The 16,991-nt window shown below is 45.8% G+C and overlaps 1 protein-coding gene across 1 annotated transcript in view; it reads left to right on the top strand.

Moving 5' to 3' along the window:
• The window catches only part of LOC136716020 (glutamate receptor ionotropic, delta-1), a 272,217-nt gene that overhangs the window by 124,347 nt on the left and 130,879 nt on the right, over window positions 1–16,991 (top strand). The window contains exon 3 of the mRNA XM_066693493.1: window positions 1,748–2,032. Within this exon, the coding sequence (XP_066549590.1) occupies window positions 1,748–2,032 (285 nt within the window). The remainder of the gene's footprint in view (window positions 1–1,747; window positions 2,033–16,991) is intronic.

The following is a 16,991-nucleotide window of genomic DNA, read 5'->3' as shown; positions in this document are numbered from 1 at the left end:
CGGGACCATCGACAGACATTTGAAAGCCTTGACCTGTATCTGTAGAAGAAAAACATGCCGCAATCATGCAGCTGCACTAAATTTTCATTTCCCAAAATCAAGATTGTTCTGGATCAAGTTCTCTTTAAAGACGCCCAGGAATTGTGCATGTTTTTATTTCACTCGAGAGACAAAAGGTAAACTTACATGCATAGATCTGAAAGTGTTTCTCTGGGGTGTTTCCTCTCTATTTAGCACAGTAGGTCAAGTATGACTGACACCCCATTACACACAGACGTTCACTAGGCTGTGAAATGCGACTCCCTGCCCTTTGCCTCCCTCCCTCCAGTTAACTCTGCCCAGAAGCGGGTCAGACATGTTGGCAGGGGTGCTTCAAAAGACATGCAATTCATTACCTTCCTGCAATGCCACACTCACCAAGGGACGTTTACACTAAATAAGAACTGGGATAACAGTCACAATGTAACTGCGGACACAATTGAGGTCGTCTGAAATTAAGAAACGGTTCCCCAAGGGATTATGGGACATCACCTCTCACCCCTATCCCATAATCCCCTGGGGGACAGTTTCAAAATGGAAAGAGAACTGCATTAATCCACACTGTAATGTACTTTTAATTGTTCATATTTAGCAGCGTGTGATTTGCGTTTTCAGTCTGACACACTGCCCTCTTCCTCTGCTCCGCTCTTTCTAGATAGTTTATTTTACTGATCTTACTTTTTTAATCAGACCACGCTTCTATGCGGACGACAAATGTGTCTTGCAGGTTGGATTCTGCTTATATAAAGAGCTTTGTGTCCCCTTTGAATGTCTGGGAGGAGAATCGATATTGAAGTGCATGGATTAGGCCGTAAACCGTCTTCAGGGCAGAAGTTTTTGTTAATGTGCCAGCGATGTTGCTAGTGTGCATCTCTTTTTTTCCTTCTTCTTCAAAGTTTAATGTGTTTTATAGATCTTTTTTGTCTGGCAGGGTTTTACTGTTCCCCGTCTTGACTATACATATATATTTTTTACGATTGGTGTTTAGTCGCGCTCCTCCACCTCAGGGCCTCATTAGAAACAGTACTTCTGTTGGCTGGGGTGGGACGAGCGATTCAGCCCTTCATTATGAACACAGTGAGATGAAATACTCTGAGCTCTTGTTCTGGGTCTGACCAACTCGGTACAAGGACACGGCGCCTGCATCTCTGTCACCCATAAGACCCCTATGCGGTGCCCCACCTGGTACAAACCAAAACAAATTAAGTCCAGTCTTCTCTAGCTCTGCCACGGCCTCATATGCAGCTCCTCTCGGTGGGAGATGACAGAAAGGAAACAGATAACAGGAGAGGTGGGGTGACATTTCCTGGAGAGTCTTTAAGAGAATGAGAAGGGCATCTGAGGTGGGGCAAATTGCCTCCTCTTCTTCATCAGCTTTCTTATGTTCTTAGGTTTCTGCTTCCTTCAAAGTAGTTAATTTAGGCAACTGGTTTGCCATATCTCTTGTGTACTGTATTCTTGCGATATTACTTTGGGTAAGTTGTGGTTTGGGTTTGTTTTGGTAGCACAGAGGATTAAGTAAATCAAATTATATTTTGCCGTATTTACAAATGTATATATACTTTTATAGGAACCTTTGGCTTACAGGTTTGAGTGTTTTCAAGAACAGACGTAAATGTTCATTTGCACCATTTGGAAGAACGTATTCAATGTACTGTACCTCAAACGTTTGACAGACGCTGAAGCTGACTCCTCTCCTCTCTTGCAGCCTGCGAGCTTATGACGCAGGGCATCCTGGCGCTGGTGACGTCGACGGGCTGCGCCTCGGCCAGCGCGCTGCAGTCGCTCACGGACGCCATGCACATCCCGCACCTCTTCGTCCAGCGCAACAACGAGGGCTCCCCCCGCACCGCCTGCCAGCTCAACCCCAGCCCCGACGGCGAGAGGTACACGCTGGCCGCCCGCCCCCCCGTGCGGCTCAACGACGTCATGCTCAAACTGGTCACCGAGCTGCGCTGGCAGAAGTTCATCGTCTTCTACGACAGCGAATACGGTGAGGCTGCCGGGCTGCTGGGGGACGTGGGGACGGGTAGATAAACACAGAGGACGGTCAGGGCAGGATCACTAAAGAAAAGCGATTTTTATCATTTAATTATGCATGTGTGTATGCATTTATTTATTTATGTATTTACTGCATCCTCCAGTTTTAGTCATTGTACTTTTATAGCCAGTCAAGTGTACAGGAGTGGATATTTGTCCAGTATAGGTGTGTAACTCTGTGGGCAGTTGAGCTCTGAATTCTCAGGCATGCTCTGTCCAGTAATTGTGCGGAGTTTGTGGGTATAATGTGCCCTCATACTGGATATTTACAGTTGGGCGAAACTGAAATGTGTTTTTATTCGGGACTCAGAGGGGGAGTGAATATGCTATTGCTCGATCACTGAGAACAGGCCGGCGCAGTAAACAGTATGATCTGTTTGCAGGAAAGCTGCAGGAAATTATAGTACATCGAAATGAAGGGGATAAAGCATCACGTTGTGTGTGTGTGTGGTGGGGGTGTGTGTAGATAGATGGAGAAATCAGCAATGCTTGCCTTTGCTTGTGGTATATGTACCTTGTAAACGGTTTTACATCCCAGCGCTCAAAAAACAATGACATAAAAGTGCAGCCTTGTGCTTCTATTGAAACCCATTTGCAGAATGCAGATTACAGCCCGTTTTATACTCTTAGCTCTTCCTGGTAGCTTTTGAATTTGGCTTCTGTCAGAACTGGCACTTTCTCCCTCTTCAGCAGCTTGTGCTGTACAGCTCTATTGCCTGTAGCGTAAGTTAATGAGCTCTCACATAGAATATTAACAACCAGGGTTAGGTTTTTTCTTTTCTTTTGGCAAAGTATACCCCTTGTTCTGGACGTTGACACAGAGTGACTCTATTAAAGAGGACTGTGCTTTGAACTCATTTAAATCGAATAATTATATTTCATTTAGCACAACAGAAAACAGAAAAGTCTTGTGTACTGGGCTATATTTCATATTTGGCATTTTAAAAATATCCTATGTGTAATGAATTAGGAGGTTTTATGTCTTTATTTTTTTTAACGGAACTATTCCCAGTTCCCTCCACTCCGGCTTGGGATTCTGCGCAGTGGATTTGCGGCCTTTTAATCCTTTCCCTGGAGAGCAACCGACACAAACATGGCACGATCCATCTGTGTCATTTTCCCCTTCACTGTCACAAAAAATGAACACCTGCGAGGGCGGGAGTAAGAGCCGTTACTCGCATTAGGGTCGCAGGGGGTTCAGTCGTAATGTAAACTTCTGACACATGTTGGATCACAGCTGCCGTTAGGGCCGATCGCACGAGGAGCGCAGAGTTCAGCGGCCTGGGGAGCCCAGCTGCACTCCGGCTGTAGTCCAGCTCGACTGATAGGGGCGTCGCAGCTTTTATGTCTTCCAGGCCCTTGTCAGCGTGCCCCTATGAAGACTGTCCCGTTCTTCTCATGACATGATATACACGGAGAGAGGAATCGCACAACGCGACGAACAACAGCTAAGCTTAGTTTTAATTGTGCTGAAAGATGGGTTTTCCTTGCTGTTTGCATCCAGTTGTCGTGACTTGACCCGTCAGTCTTCCTCAGTGGAAGTGTGTTTCCTCCCATAGCTGCTTGACGCTGATCCAGAACGGCCCGGACGAACCGCGCGCTCTCTGCTGCTCTGGCTTCGAACCACACCGGCCGCACATTGAGACGCAACGGGGTGTTTTTCATAAAGGCTGAGCCGCATCTTCCTCCTTCCCCACAGTGCGAGTGAATCCACACAATTGTTCGCGTCCTGTGAGTTGAATAGATGTTTCTTCTGAAGGAGACAAATTAGAGAAACACTGGGAGATAATAACTCTTCATTTCAATCTGAAGAGGAGAAACGGTCTTGTGACAGACAGACAGGAGAACAGAGAAGAAAGGGTTTTGTGATTTAATGTGTCCTTGATATTCCACATATTTCACTATATTTATTTTCTTGGGTAAACGCAAACATTTTGATCTTAATGGTTTTTAATTGCGCTTCTCGGGATGCATTCCTTTTAGTTTGGTTTAATTAGCATAGATTACATTTTAATTGAAGTAAAAATTAGGCAGTTCTGTTCCAATATTGAAATGAAATTACTTCAAAGGCAATTAGGATGGCAAACCCATCTTAGACACTCTGTTTTAAGTGGAAATGGCTTATTTTTACTGTCACTTGAGAACGATAACTATTTTTGTTTGTCTTCAATATGATCCATACTGCTATTTGTAAGTTAAGAACAGAGAGAATGTTTTGGAAAAAAAAACGTAATGCAGGATCAAGTTGGGGTTAAAAGATCTTACATGGACAAGGACAAAACATGAATAGTTATAATATTTTTATTATTTTAGGCTTGATATGCAGCTGATCTGTTATCTGTTACCTTAATTTCAGAACTCTCTCTTTTTGTAAAAAATTACAAATCAGTGGATTGGAACTTGGTGTAAATTGTCAAACTGCTAAAGTAAGTAAAGTAAGTAAAGATGAACTTCATATTCTTTGCAAGTCGTGACCTTTAGAGTGATAGTATGATTGTTTTACTCGGATAATCTGGAAACTTTGAACCGTTCGTGAATTTCCATGAACTACACAAGATTCACCAACTTGGGGCCATGAATTATCCGCGCCACAGACAGGAACCTAAATGGAAACACCCGGACAATTCTCGACTACTTCATTTCTAAACCACGTTTGAGACGTGGTCATGAATCATTAATGCATAGGCCTCCCACTAAATATATTTGTGCTCATGAACTGCTCAAGGATAACCTCTGTATTGCATGACGGAGTAAAAATAAACTGGCCACGCCATGCATGCATGCATAAGCTGACATGAAAAATGCAGCACTATAAACTGAATCTGTGTGTGTCCAGCTGTTGTAAGTAATATGCCTGCGCATTTGTCTTGTCTTTATTCACATCCTGTTTATTTCTAAAATGGATAAATAATGTCCAATGCAATCACAGTGCATGTCGGGGGCTTGTGTCTGTGCTGGAGCAGCGCTGAGGGCGGCTGTCTGCCCGACGTCACTCCGAGCTGCGAAAGAATTGCCTTCCTCCCGAACCAAGAAGTGCTGGAAGCGCCGGCAGTGTGATCTTCTGAAGACAGCAGCCTGGAGGACGCACCGAGTCTGCGGCATGAATGTGAGATGACATCTCTGCATGACTGCATTGGACTGCATGAAAATGACTGCATTGGAGTCACAACTTTCAGAAGTCATCAGCATGAGAATAAGGAGAGGATGCCGTTGCAGGATTGTCGGCGGAGTTAAAGCAACACGTGGCGATATGTAATGTGATTTTTAGCCTGGTTCTAGTTTTCACCTCCTGCATTCACTGCTTCAAACCTGTTTAGCTTTAAGAGACATGAGTCAGAGGAGATGAAGTAATCGGTCCTGCTTGGTAAGAAGTAATGCAAAGTCATGTAGACAGAGAAAGACTTAACATATCAAAAGCATCATATTGATAATTAATGCAGCCTGCTTTCACACGGAAGAGCAGTACAATATCTTATTGTAACAGCACCTGATTTTCACAACAATGACACAGATCTGTAGTCACCTTCCTGTGACTGAGGACAACGTCAACACGGGACTGGAAGGTCCCTGGTTCACCACAGCACAGTGACCGACACATCGTGGAGCTGAAACAGAACAGAAACGTGATTCTTTTTCATATCAAATGATAGGATACCCAGAAAGGAGCCTGTCCTGTAACAAGATCAACTTTCATAACCTTGTAGCAACACCTGCCTGTTCTACAATTTCATCTGCGCTGTAAACCCCCCGGCAGCCTTATCTGATATGCGCATCAATCAAGCCTTCTGAATGGACAAGTGGATTGAAAAAGGCGTGAGCTCTAAATGTAAAAGCTCTACATATGGTGTGTTTGTAAATCCTGATCAAAATAGCTGCTGTGTAGCTGTGCTTCCCATGCCCTCCCAGTATGTAGGGCACTTAACTTGACTGCTGTATTTTATAAAGCATGATTTATTTATTCGTCAAATTTTAAACAAACAGTTACAATCTAGTGCCACAGGGGGGCACTGTTTGTTATACTAAACAATCTCTACATATTAAACTTGATATCAGGGATTGCATTATTTAGGCCACCAAGCAGGTATATCTGGCCTTTATTGTGGACTATGACTATTCTTACCACAGTCCTATATGTGTGTTTTTGTATTTGTACTGTTGCCTCCATTGTTTCCACTAATTAACCTCAGCCCTTGCCCGCCCCCCACCCCCCACCATAAATGGTGCAAAAAGTGCGCAAGGAAGGGGAAGAATGTCACCAAAGTTCAAACTCCTGATGACAAAAACACGAAACAAGGACAGACAACAAAGCAAAGGGGACATTTATTCAAATTAGGGCTTTTGTGTGACTTTATTGGAAGCAGATGGAGACGAGCTGCCCATGTATCGGCACACATTCAGCCTGTGGGGGAAATGACAGCCTGAATGATGATGATTAAGCAGGCTTTCTCGGACTGTTGTGCTCTGTGTGCGTGCGTGTGTGTGTGTCTGTGTGCATGCCTGTTTGTGTGTGTGTCAGGGGGCCTGTGTGTGTGTGTGTATCTATATGTGTGTGTGTGTGTTTGCTTAGTGAGGTGGATAGCTGGAGACCTCTCCAGGGATCGACTGAGGATGTGGTTTTGTGGGTCAAGGCTGTACTGGGAGGACAGACGTTCACAATAAGCATCCGCCTCATCTTTGTCACTGAATTCCTTTTATTTTTCATGTTTACAGGATTTTAGTTAGAGCTGCTTGTTCATATTCATCGCTTCTGGGAGCCGGGAAACAGTTTTGACGAGGCTTTGCAAATTAGATGAAAATAAAAATGAATTAAAAACATAGATGCCATATCCCTCGAAGCTGCCTCTTTCGTTCTTTGGGGGGAAATTAGCGTTTCATATTAAATCTGAAATGATTCGAAGAGTTTATCTGCACGGGGAAAGAAATGCATTACTTTGTGCGAAGGGAATAATCAATCCGTGATTAGTATCTAAGCCTGAGTGCCAACCTTCCCGGGTTCCCCCGTCCTTTAACCGGGGAACAGGATTAAGTTGGCACCGAGCTTTTTACTTCCCCAGAATCCCTCGTACCACGCAGCTAACAAAACAGAAGTGACAAGGTTTCCGTAATTGCCTGTTTCATTCGTCTTAATTTCTGCCTCCCTGGTTCGGTTATTTACTCTCATGTCGCAGAATGCGAAGTCAGCACGGTGATATATTGCATCGACTGACAGGCCTGTGTTCTCAGGTGTGTGTGAACATGTCCCATCCCACCTCCTGGGAGAATTAGCCGAGGCTGAATTGCGGCTCTGCCATCGTGATTTATGGAAATGCGGTGCGGTAATGGGATGCCATTATCGCGCTGGAGTTTGGGGGATTTTGGATTTAGACGGCAGGTATCTGTGGGATAGGAACGCCCTAATGCCGAATTGATTTGTCTTTGTGTGTTACAGCGCGCCATCTGCTCTCCCGTGCTTTTCGCTCACGCAGTAGTGTGGACTTTTCACAGAGTTTCACTTGGAGTTATAGCGGAGAGCGGTGCACCCCGATCGAAGCGACTGTACCGCAAAGAAGCCTATGGCGCTGGAATTCAGCCAGCAGGGTAAAAATAAAGATCATAAAAAGAAGAAAAAGCAGGAGGGAACATAGCGGCAGTGCAGATATTTTCGCTGAATAAATATTCCAAAATCTGAGATAAAAATAGAGTGTACAGACAGATTCAGAAATTTTGGCGTATGCTGGACCGGTCAGTGCCGGATTCGGAACTTAGGAAGACTCCGAGAATCAGATTGCTCACTTACCTTGCTATTTCACTGTGCTGGATGGCAGCAAACAGATCACTGTGATAGTCGTGAGCTCCATCTGCACAAACAGACTCCTGGTTAGAGGCAAGTCATGTGCCACAGAGGATTAAGTTAATCAGGAACGGGGGTGACGTGGGTTTGTTTCTTGTTCAAGGGAAAGGGCATGCTAATTGCCCTCTGCTCTCTATTATATCTCTGCCGCACAATGAATCGCAGAGAATGGGACTGTGTGCCTGGTACCGGAGCTGCTGTCTGTTCCCCCTGTGTGCAGGAGGTTTCTGTGCGAGCCTCTGTCTGCGTGCGTGTGTGCGTGCAGCATGGCATTGTGTAGCATGTGCTTATGTGTGCCTTTACTAAGAATGAATCACTTTTCCCATTTTGCAATGTTATTTATAATGGGAGTCCATATCCCCTGCGCTTAAACCCAGAGCCCGGCCTACATTATAGTCCCGAACGCAGATGAAGATAGACTCCATCAAGGTAGGTGAATCGAGATAAAGATCACGCCAAATGGGATTCAGAGAAGGCGTCTTCCGTATATATCTGTCTCCATTGATGCCGCCTCAGATGTGAGCAGTGGAAGGATATCTGTGGTAATCTTGTCTTTTTAGCCGAGGGTCTCTCCTCCTCTCAGAACGAACCGAAGGGCTTCGTTTTCCTCTCCCTTCTTTGTCACGGGTGTCTTCCCTCTCTGTCAGGGATGTGTGTTTTAACACGGAGAGACGGCTCCAGATATTTACAGCTATCACAAGCATCAGAGGGTAGAAAATGGGAAGTTATTTGCAGCCTCGGAGCTCAGGGGTTGCAGCGGCTTACAAGCCCTTTAACAATGCCGATTGGTTCAATAAGGTTAATTTACCAGTACATAAAGTTGTAATTGCACAGCAGTTTGGATTAATTCATCTTTTTGCAGTGAGCTTATATCTTAGGCATCATTTATACGTGGTGGTGATCACAATTACGCCTTGCTGGCTGGTGTGGGGTCAGTCGTGGGGGCCTCCTTGTGCCCGGGGCGGCCGTTTGACATGCTTGCTCTTTTACGGAACGGAAACCAAATGCACACAGAAATTACAGAGGTGAAAAACATTGAGGAGGATTATATTAATAAGAAACACAGGGCCGCAGATTGAGAGATCAACTGTCAGAGAGAAATATGCCGTGAAACGGCCATTTACCAGATTTGTGTTGTTTATGAATGCAAAGCAATCACAAGCTAATAAAAGCAAATTGTTTTGTGCCAACCTGAATACTATTTTTAAATAGTTACTTTTAATGTGAGGTATAAAAATAGATAAAGCAGCAGATGTCTGGGTTGAACAATGTGATCATACTCACATGCTGAGTAGGCAGTACATCGCTATTTGACTTTAATTGTGTGTTTCTTTCATTTTTCACTTTGTGCTCCTTGTTTTGTTCTCGGCGCTATTTTTAGCTTGTTGATCCGTCTCTACAGCGAAGGCACAGAACAGCCTCCCATGCTCAGCGCTTTATGAATTGGCACCAAGTTCCTATCAATGTAATAAATAACTCTCGGTGGCTTTTATCACAACCCCTCCCTGCTGTTCACGTTCGAGTGGGAAAGTCAGACGCCGCTGCTTTATTGCTTCTCGCCGGAACACACTGTACATGAAGTTTGCAAAGTTTGCGTGATGCGTTCCCCCGATTCACCGTAACTTCATTAGCTGTTGTCTGGTGTGTATTATAAATCATTGGTAACGCAATAAAATCCGTGTCCTGCAGCTGCACTTCCAGCTCACGTTCCTTCTATCGATGCCAAATAACAACAAAAAAAAAGTGCTGCTTGCAGGTAGAGATTTCATTTCCAAAGGACACAGCGGCTTCACCCCTTTGGATCTTTTTCATTAAACCTTTGTATTCGCCCGCCAATTCCTCTGGTGTGATGGAAAGAACACAACGTTGTCGTTTTACTGTATCTGGAATAGCGTCTTTTCATTCAGATCTGCGGGTTAGAATTTGAAACTTTCTAAATTTGTGTTTTGAAATTGCATGCGATTTATTCTTATTCTTAACATGATTGTTATTGATATTATTAATATTCATAATTTGTGTTATTAATAATAATTAACGGAATAAGATGATGACAATTCCACCATTAAAGTGACAGTCTGTGTCATCCTGAAATGAAAGCACCCCTATCTGACCTGACGCTGCCATGGAAAAACTGTCACAACTGCTTAAATCTGAAGCGAACGGACAATCTGTCAGTTTACCTTCATGATTTTGTGCCGTAGTGCTGGCGGTACCTGAGGAAGCTCCGGTTCCTGCAGCTCTGACAACACGTCCCTCTGAATGTGCGCCCAGTGTGTGTACTAATGATCTCTTTGTGTGTGTTTGTTTAATTTTAAATATGAAACGAGAACAAATCTGCTTGCAGAGAACGCCGACACAAATATATAAATAATGTTTTTTCTGTTTGAACACACATTATCTGAAACGGCACTAATGAAGCTCCAGTGACTTTGCATTCTGCTGGGGAGCCGCTCCTCTCCCGCTCGCCTCTGCACCGTGCACACTTATCATGTCGGCAAAGGCTATAGTGTCTGCTAGAACAAGAGCTTTATACGCACTTCTTCAAATGGCAGCACACTTCAAAGCACTTTGCATAATGTATAATTGCAGGCCTGCGTTGTTCGACACGAGGCAGACAGGAGGGAAGAAAGGCGCTGTCTTCGCCCTCGCCCGGGCAGCCCAAGACTTCTGAACTCTGTGTGAACCGACGCACTTCACCTGCCATCTGTCGGATTACGCTCTGGGGGGAATCCATTGGGTGGAAGTGTGTGAATGCTGAATAACTATATTTATTAACCCAAATAAACGAGGGAATAAAGTTTCAAATGACGCGTGACAGTACTTTTGTGTGCGTTTGCAAATATAGATGGATGGATAGTGTGTGTATGAATGGGAAGTCAGATCGTTTCTGTTTGGGGCGGCTCGGCGCAGGCTTTACTGTCAACGGCTGATGAAGAGTGTCAGTAATTGTGATTTAATTAGGTTTAAATGAATACATCATTCCCAATTGAATTCATATTAAATGACACCTCTCACTCGTTCTCGCGCTAAAATTTTAATAAGTATTTAGTTATTACGAGATGGCGCTTATTAATCACGGGGAATTGTGTCTGAGCTCATACATATTTACAGCCGAATTACTGCAAGACGAACCGCGGGACACGCCGTGTATGATAACTAAACGCATAAATAGAGACTCTGTGGCCATCTTCCTGCGGCGGCTGCAGCGGCGAGGTGAAACGCTTTGAGTTTGAGAGCGGGGGAAATGAGAAGATGAGAGGAAGAGAGAGGAAAGACAGAGAGCAGGAGGCAAAGAGTGTGTGAGTTTGGGAAAGAGAGAGAGAGAGCGAGAGACACTGGTGCATGAAAGTGAGTTTGGGAAAGAGGGAGAGATGGAAAGACAGAGAGAGAGAGAGTGGGAGTGAGGGTTGTGTGCTATCCTGTGTTGTGCAGTGTCATGCTGCGTTGTCACTCTCCTGGCTGTCAGGCCCGGTCCTCCTGCAGGTTAATCGTTGCTGGCGTGGCCCGGCCGAGCTGCCAGTGAAGAGCAGCCCTCCTTCCCAACGAGCAGCCGGCGCCTGCCTGTGGCCTCCCGGCTAATCCGTGCCGACATGCCCCATCATGGTTCTGATGCCTGACAAACCGTTACAGGATGGGAGATCGCTGGCTGTCCAGAGCTGTGTAAATCAAACCCACTCGGCCTGCTGCCTGGGCGATTTCCATTCTCATCTCCGTCCCCCTGTGTTTTTTCTCTCCCTCTTTTCTTTTGCTGTGCATTAATGAAAACTCCGGGGACGTCTCGAGCAGCGCCGCAGAGGAACTCGTTTAGTTTAATGGGTTTTGATTTGATTGTGAAGACATTAGGTGAAGGCTGGACCGTGGAAACATGACAGGCGCTACATGAGTGATTCGCCTGGGTCGGCACTGCCACACGTCTCCGGCGCGGGGAGACTGTGTGAAACAACATCTCGGAGCGGCCGCCAAAACGGTTGTGACGTCCGTCTTCATAAGTGTCTCGATCCCTCGGCATATTTGCGTACGGGAGACTTTAGTCACCGGTTGCACTGAACCTTTCCGGGGACCGAAGGGTGTAGGACATAATATTGTTAATGTGGTTCAGATTGAGAGGAAGCGAAAGCCATGTAAACCATCGCAACAGGAGATTCATTACTGATGAAGACGGAGGGTTCACTACACAAACACAAACCAGTTGTTAGATGTATGATTTTATACACAACATGACTGGCGATTTACACATCTAAAGATATTGAAGATGTCTAGTTTTCAAATCAGACAGCAGCGGTGATGCGATATCAGGCCAGAGAGCAGTGTGGGTGAACGATCAGGGCGTCTCAACTGAACACGACGCAGTGCGGGACGCTGTCATTCCTGAAAACTGTCCGTCTCACCCCGCGGCCCCCGTCTGCTGATGTCCACAGACCGTGCGATTGTGCCTCGTTCCCACCGAGGCACGCCGCAGTAACTCACCGGGGCTGTGACAGCAGGGGATGCAGCAGAGTTACAGGCGGCTGCCTTCACCTCCCGCTGTCAGATTACCCACAGTCCCCTGTTCCATGTGTGGGCGGGGCCGAATGCCTGGCTCTTCCGAGGGGGTTGCATCTCCCCTGGCCGCGGAGCAGCGCTCAGGCCTCTGTGATAGATTGCGTTGCCTGCCTCGGCGCGCAGGGATCCAGGCATTTGTTTGTGACGCAGAGGTGTGTTGCGGCCGAGGCGTTTTAATAGGATTTTAATGCTTTGGGGAGCGGGAGGCATTGTAGCCGCTCTCTGACACGGCGAGATTACTCAGATCCCTGTAATGAGCACGGAGAGGCAGGCTGTCAGGGAACCTCCGTGGTTTATTGTCGAGACAAAGGCATTAGGCTGCTGTAAGGTGTGCAATTGCTTTGCCCTCTCGGAGGAACCGAAGTTGTTACTTTTCTTTTTTTTTTTTCTCGAAACACTACATTGGAAGACATTGAAGGAGAACTGCAGCGCCTGAGTCAGCGGCCTGCGTTGTGCGATCGCGCCGTGCTGGGGAACGAGGCTCGCTTTCACTCTGACTTATTACCCTCTCAAGATAAGCCTGCAGTGCTGATAAACGCTGTTGTTGTTTTTTGTGTTGTTTTTTCTGCTCTTGCAAACAGACAAAGCCATTATAAAACTAAGTAGATATCCATAATTGACTTTGCACACAGAATTAAAGTGGACGAGTAATCATATTTAACTGTTTATTTACTTCGCAATCAAATTTGCCTCCTCATGAAATGTCAGTAGTGACTCCGCAAGGGCTTCTGGGATAGCTCTCCTTTGATCACTGACTATAGAGATACACTTCACACACCCAGACGCACACATTGAACGTGCCAAATGCATACATTGAAAGCCACACTCTTAACGACAGGTATGATGAAAACAGGGCTGGTGATTGGCAGGGAAGAGACCTGGCTTTTGTTTGAATCTGGGGTCTGAAAGAAAGCACTAGAAGATCACGCAGCCTGGGGGAAACGGAGGGAAGATAGCGCGACAGACAGAGGACAAGTCTAATGTTTCACAATGTCTGGCGCAATGGACAGTGAAGGAGTGGAGTTGCTTGAAATATACTGAGGAGTGGAGTTGAGGAGCTTTAAAATGGAAAACAAACTTGAGGAATCGCCGGCCCAGGAGCTCTGCTGAGTGGAACGAATGGCCCCACAGTCCAAACTACAGTCACTTAACATTTGATAGGTATTACTTTGCTGGCTAACCAACCGTACAGTACGACAGAACAGCCCGGGAGCCGCGGCACCGGGACGGATAGCCAGCGGATTCTGAATCGCTTTCCCCTCCGAGTTTTGATTTCCCGGGGGGCTGTGGGATGAATCGGAATTAAATGCTTACACTTTTTTTTTTTTTTTTCTCCCGTTCCTGAATTCTTCAAAATTGGTTTAGGGGATTAGGTTGGCATTACAGTAAGGTTAGGGCTCAAGCGGGGATGGTGGATAGGTTAAGCCATCTCCTCAGAACTCCAGACCAAGGACTGCAGCGCAGACAAGATACGCCGTCCGTTCGGTTATTTATTTTTCAGTTTTTTCCTCATCAACTCTCCGTGTCCCGCCGTGGGGCTGGCCTTGCCTTCTTCTGCAGAACTGAATTTTTATTTTTGTCTTTTACGTAAGACATTATTAAAGTGCTTGACTGAGTAATCAGTGTTTTTTTTTTTTACTTACTTGCTTTCTTTCTTTTCTCTCTCTCTGCTTGACGAAGCTAATATGCACCAGGATAATATAAGCACACTCTTGAGCAGCACTGTCAAAATTTCTGTCCCACTCCATACCGGACCCCCTCTCCCGGACCCCCTGACCAGTCTTCTATAGCCCACTGGCTCTCCCCTCTTTGGCAGATGGTGACTGAGCCACGTGACTGTGTTGGGCAAGGGGACAGAGGCCACCTCTCGTTTGGTGCAAGTCTGGTCCCTTGAATGCCATTCTCCACGGCCACAGTGTGTTAGCTAGGATCCGTGGCCCACTGCCGATCACCCAGAATGCCCTGCTCCCCCGCAGAGAGCTGCCACACACATCGTTATCCAGCCTTAGAGGGTCAGTGGTTTTCATTCCACCTGGGCACTTAATTAGTTATCTGGCCTGATTAATCGCTGAACTGAACCTATCGATTAAGCCCTGTTCCAACTGTAGCCGTAGAGCAGGTGATGATTTAAAGAGACCTATAAATATCACTGCGTCATGGCCACTGCAGGCATGAGGATGTGAAGAATTAAAGGTCAGTTTGACAAAAGTGAGGACCACAGTGGAGGAACTGGGACAGAGTTTCGCTGGAGACGAGTCCACTTTTTAACCAATTAGGTTGTTAACAAAAAGAAAACAATAATAATAAAATGGAAAATCAGGACTGAACAAAGGAGTCGCCTGGAGGTCAGGGGAAGATCTCTCCATTATTATAAGGCAGTTAAAGTTTATGTCCTGGGTGGGTGCTTCTGGGCTTACACGGCGATAATACTGCAGGTTTTATGAGTATCTTTAACATAATGGCTGCTCCAGAGCTGGAAAAATGAACCTTGAATTATGTGAGGGATTGTTTTTAATCGAGCTCACTTGCTCAGCTGATAAAACTAGAGGACACTGTGGCCCCCAAGGCCCAGAGATACCCAGAGAGGCCCCGAGATGCTCATCCCGGCCTTTTGCAAACCACAGATTGAAGCCACAGAATGTCGCAACACATGCCGGCATTAAACAGTGCCCCCTTTCACATGGAGAAGTGGTGTATTGCACAGCAATGAATATGTCTCCGCATGAGAGAAAAACATGTATTTTAGACGCCTGTATCCCAGTCTGAGTCAAGAGCAGATGCCAGATGCTGACCACGTGCTAAACTCACAAAGATCCTCCACCGATAGGCAACAAAAACCAGGCAGGTGGTGTGAGTAGCCGTAAAGAAAGAGCCTGGAACATAATGTGAGAGAGAGAGAGAGAGATAAAGAGAGAGAGAGAGGGAGATTGAGAGAGAGAGCTCACTTACCGAGACAAGTGGCTTACAGAGAGGAGAGTGGTTTATTAAATTATTCTCCTGGAATTTGAATAATACAAAAAACACATCTCCTTTTGATTGAGGGCTGGGGGTGAAAGGTGGGAATTTGCAGCCGAAACGCAGTAAATGATTAATTCTAATGCCGGCTGTACAGTGAGGGCTGTGTAATAACAAACCTGTCATCTTAACGCAGCTCCTCGCTTGATGCGAAGCCGTCACTTTGATCAAAATAAAGCCGCCGACAGCTATTAATAAAGACAGAGGAGCCGGCGAGATCACAGTGCAGATGGGTGACATTAAAACAGACGGCGGGGAGAAATATTAAGAAGAAACAGTGTTGTGCCTGGTAAGAATTTAAAGGTCTTATTGCCGGTGATCCCTCCCGCTGGTTTCTCGGGGCTCCCCCCCCCCAACAGCCGCGTTTTATCGCCGATGAAATATCGCACCTGGTGTCTCTTGTCTGGATCAGGACGCATCTGATTTTCTGATCTCTGCTTTTGTTGCTTCAGAACAGGATTACAGTAACTCTCTCTCGGTGCGCCGCCTCGCTGGCTGATTCCCGCTCTTCAGATCCGCCCCGCCCCTCCGCCCTCCTCGCCCAATTGTCCGCAGGCAGGAATCCCCCACCACCTCCGTTACCAGTCGCCTCCGTCTTGACCCGCACTTGTTAGATGAACAGAGATCAATCCTGCTCTGCGTTCAGAAGGATGAATGAATTGAGGCCAAGCTGCTGTTTTAATTACTTACCTTTTTATTGCGATTGTTGACATGCTACACAAGTTACACTATAGGATTGCATTGTTATACATTTGAAATTTGACTAGACAAGTGGCTGCATTTATGATACACACTTTATAGTAATGGTAGGAGTAAAAATCATCACCATCCTCGTAACAAAAAAATCATTAATCTAGAGTCACCAGAGGGTTTTTAGCTTTGTTGAAAGGTGCTATATTTTTACATATCCTATATTGCTAACACTATGTGTCAAACGGACACAGGCTGAACTATTGAAACAGCTCTTCAATATGTAACCAGTGGGTTTGGCCATTATCCTCGAATTGCTGTGTAACCAACTATGGGGGTCTCGGCTAGCTCTGTCCTGGAGGTGCATCATCCACACGGTGCAGAAAGGACGTCCTTTTGTGTCTGAGACCCCCAGAACATCCAGGGTTGGATCAGGTTGTGCCCAGGTTGTGCCAGCGCCAGTAGAGAGGAAAGCGTGTCCCGAAACTTTTGTAAAATATTCCGTAGAGGCTCCTGTGATCCTTCAGACATCTCTCGTTCGGATAGCTACTATAATTAACTGTGTGTTTCCAGTAGTTTACTCCTATCCCATCCCAGTTTCCTGTAGAGCACATTACTAGACAGAGGGGCACACAGCGGTGCTCAATCAGAGCGGTTTCTGGGGCGATTCTATCCGGAAAAATAAACATAAAATATTAAATAAGCCTAAATGAGCAAAATCCATTTTAGTCCCTGCTAATGTGTAAATGGAGTTCGTTATCACGGGTCTGATTCAATACCTCTGAGTTTTGCACCCATGTGATATACATGAGATGGGCTTTCATAGATAATTTTA

The sequence above is a fragment of the Amia ocellicauda genome, chromosome 20 (genome assembly GCF_036373705.1).
Source record: "Amia ocellicauda isolate fAmiCal2 chromosome 20, fAmiCal2.hap1, whole genome shotgun sequence".
Lineage (NCBI taxonomy): Eukaryota > Metazoa > Chordata > Actinopteri > Amiiformes > Amiidae > Amia > Amia ocellicauda.
This window is presented reverse-complemented; position numbering and strand designations above follow the sequence as displayed.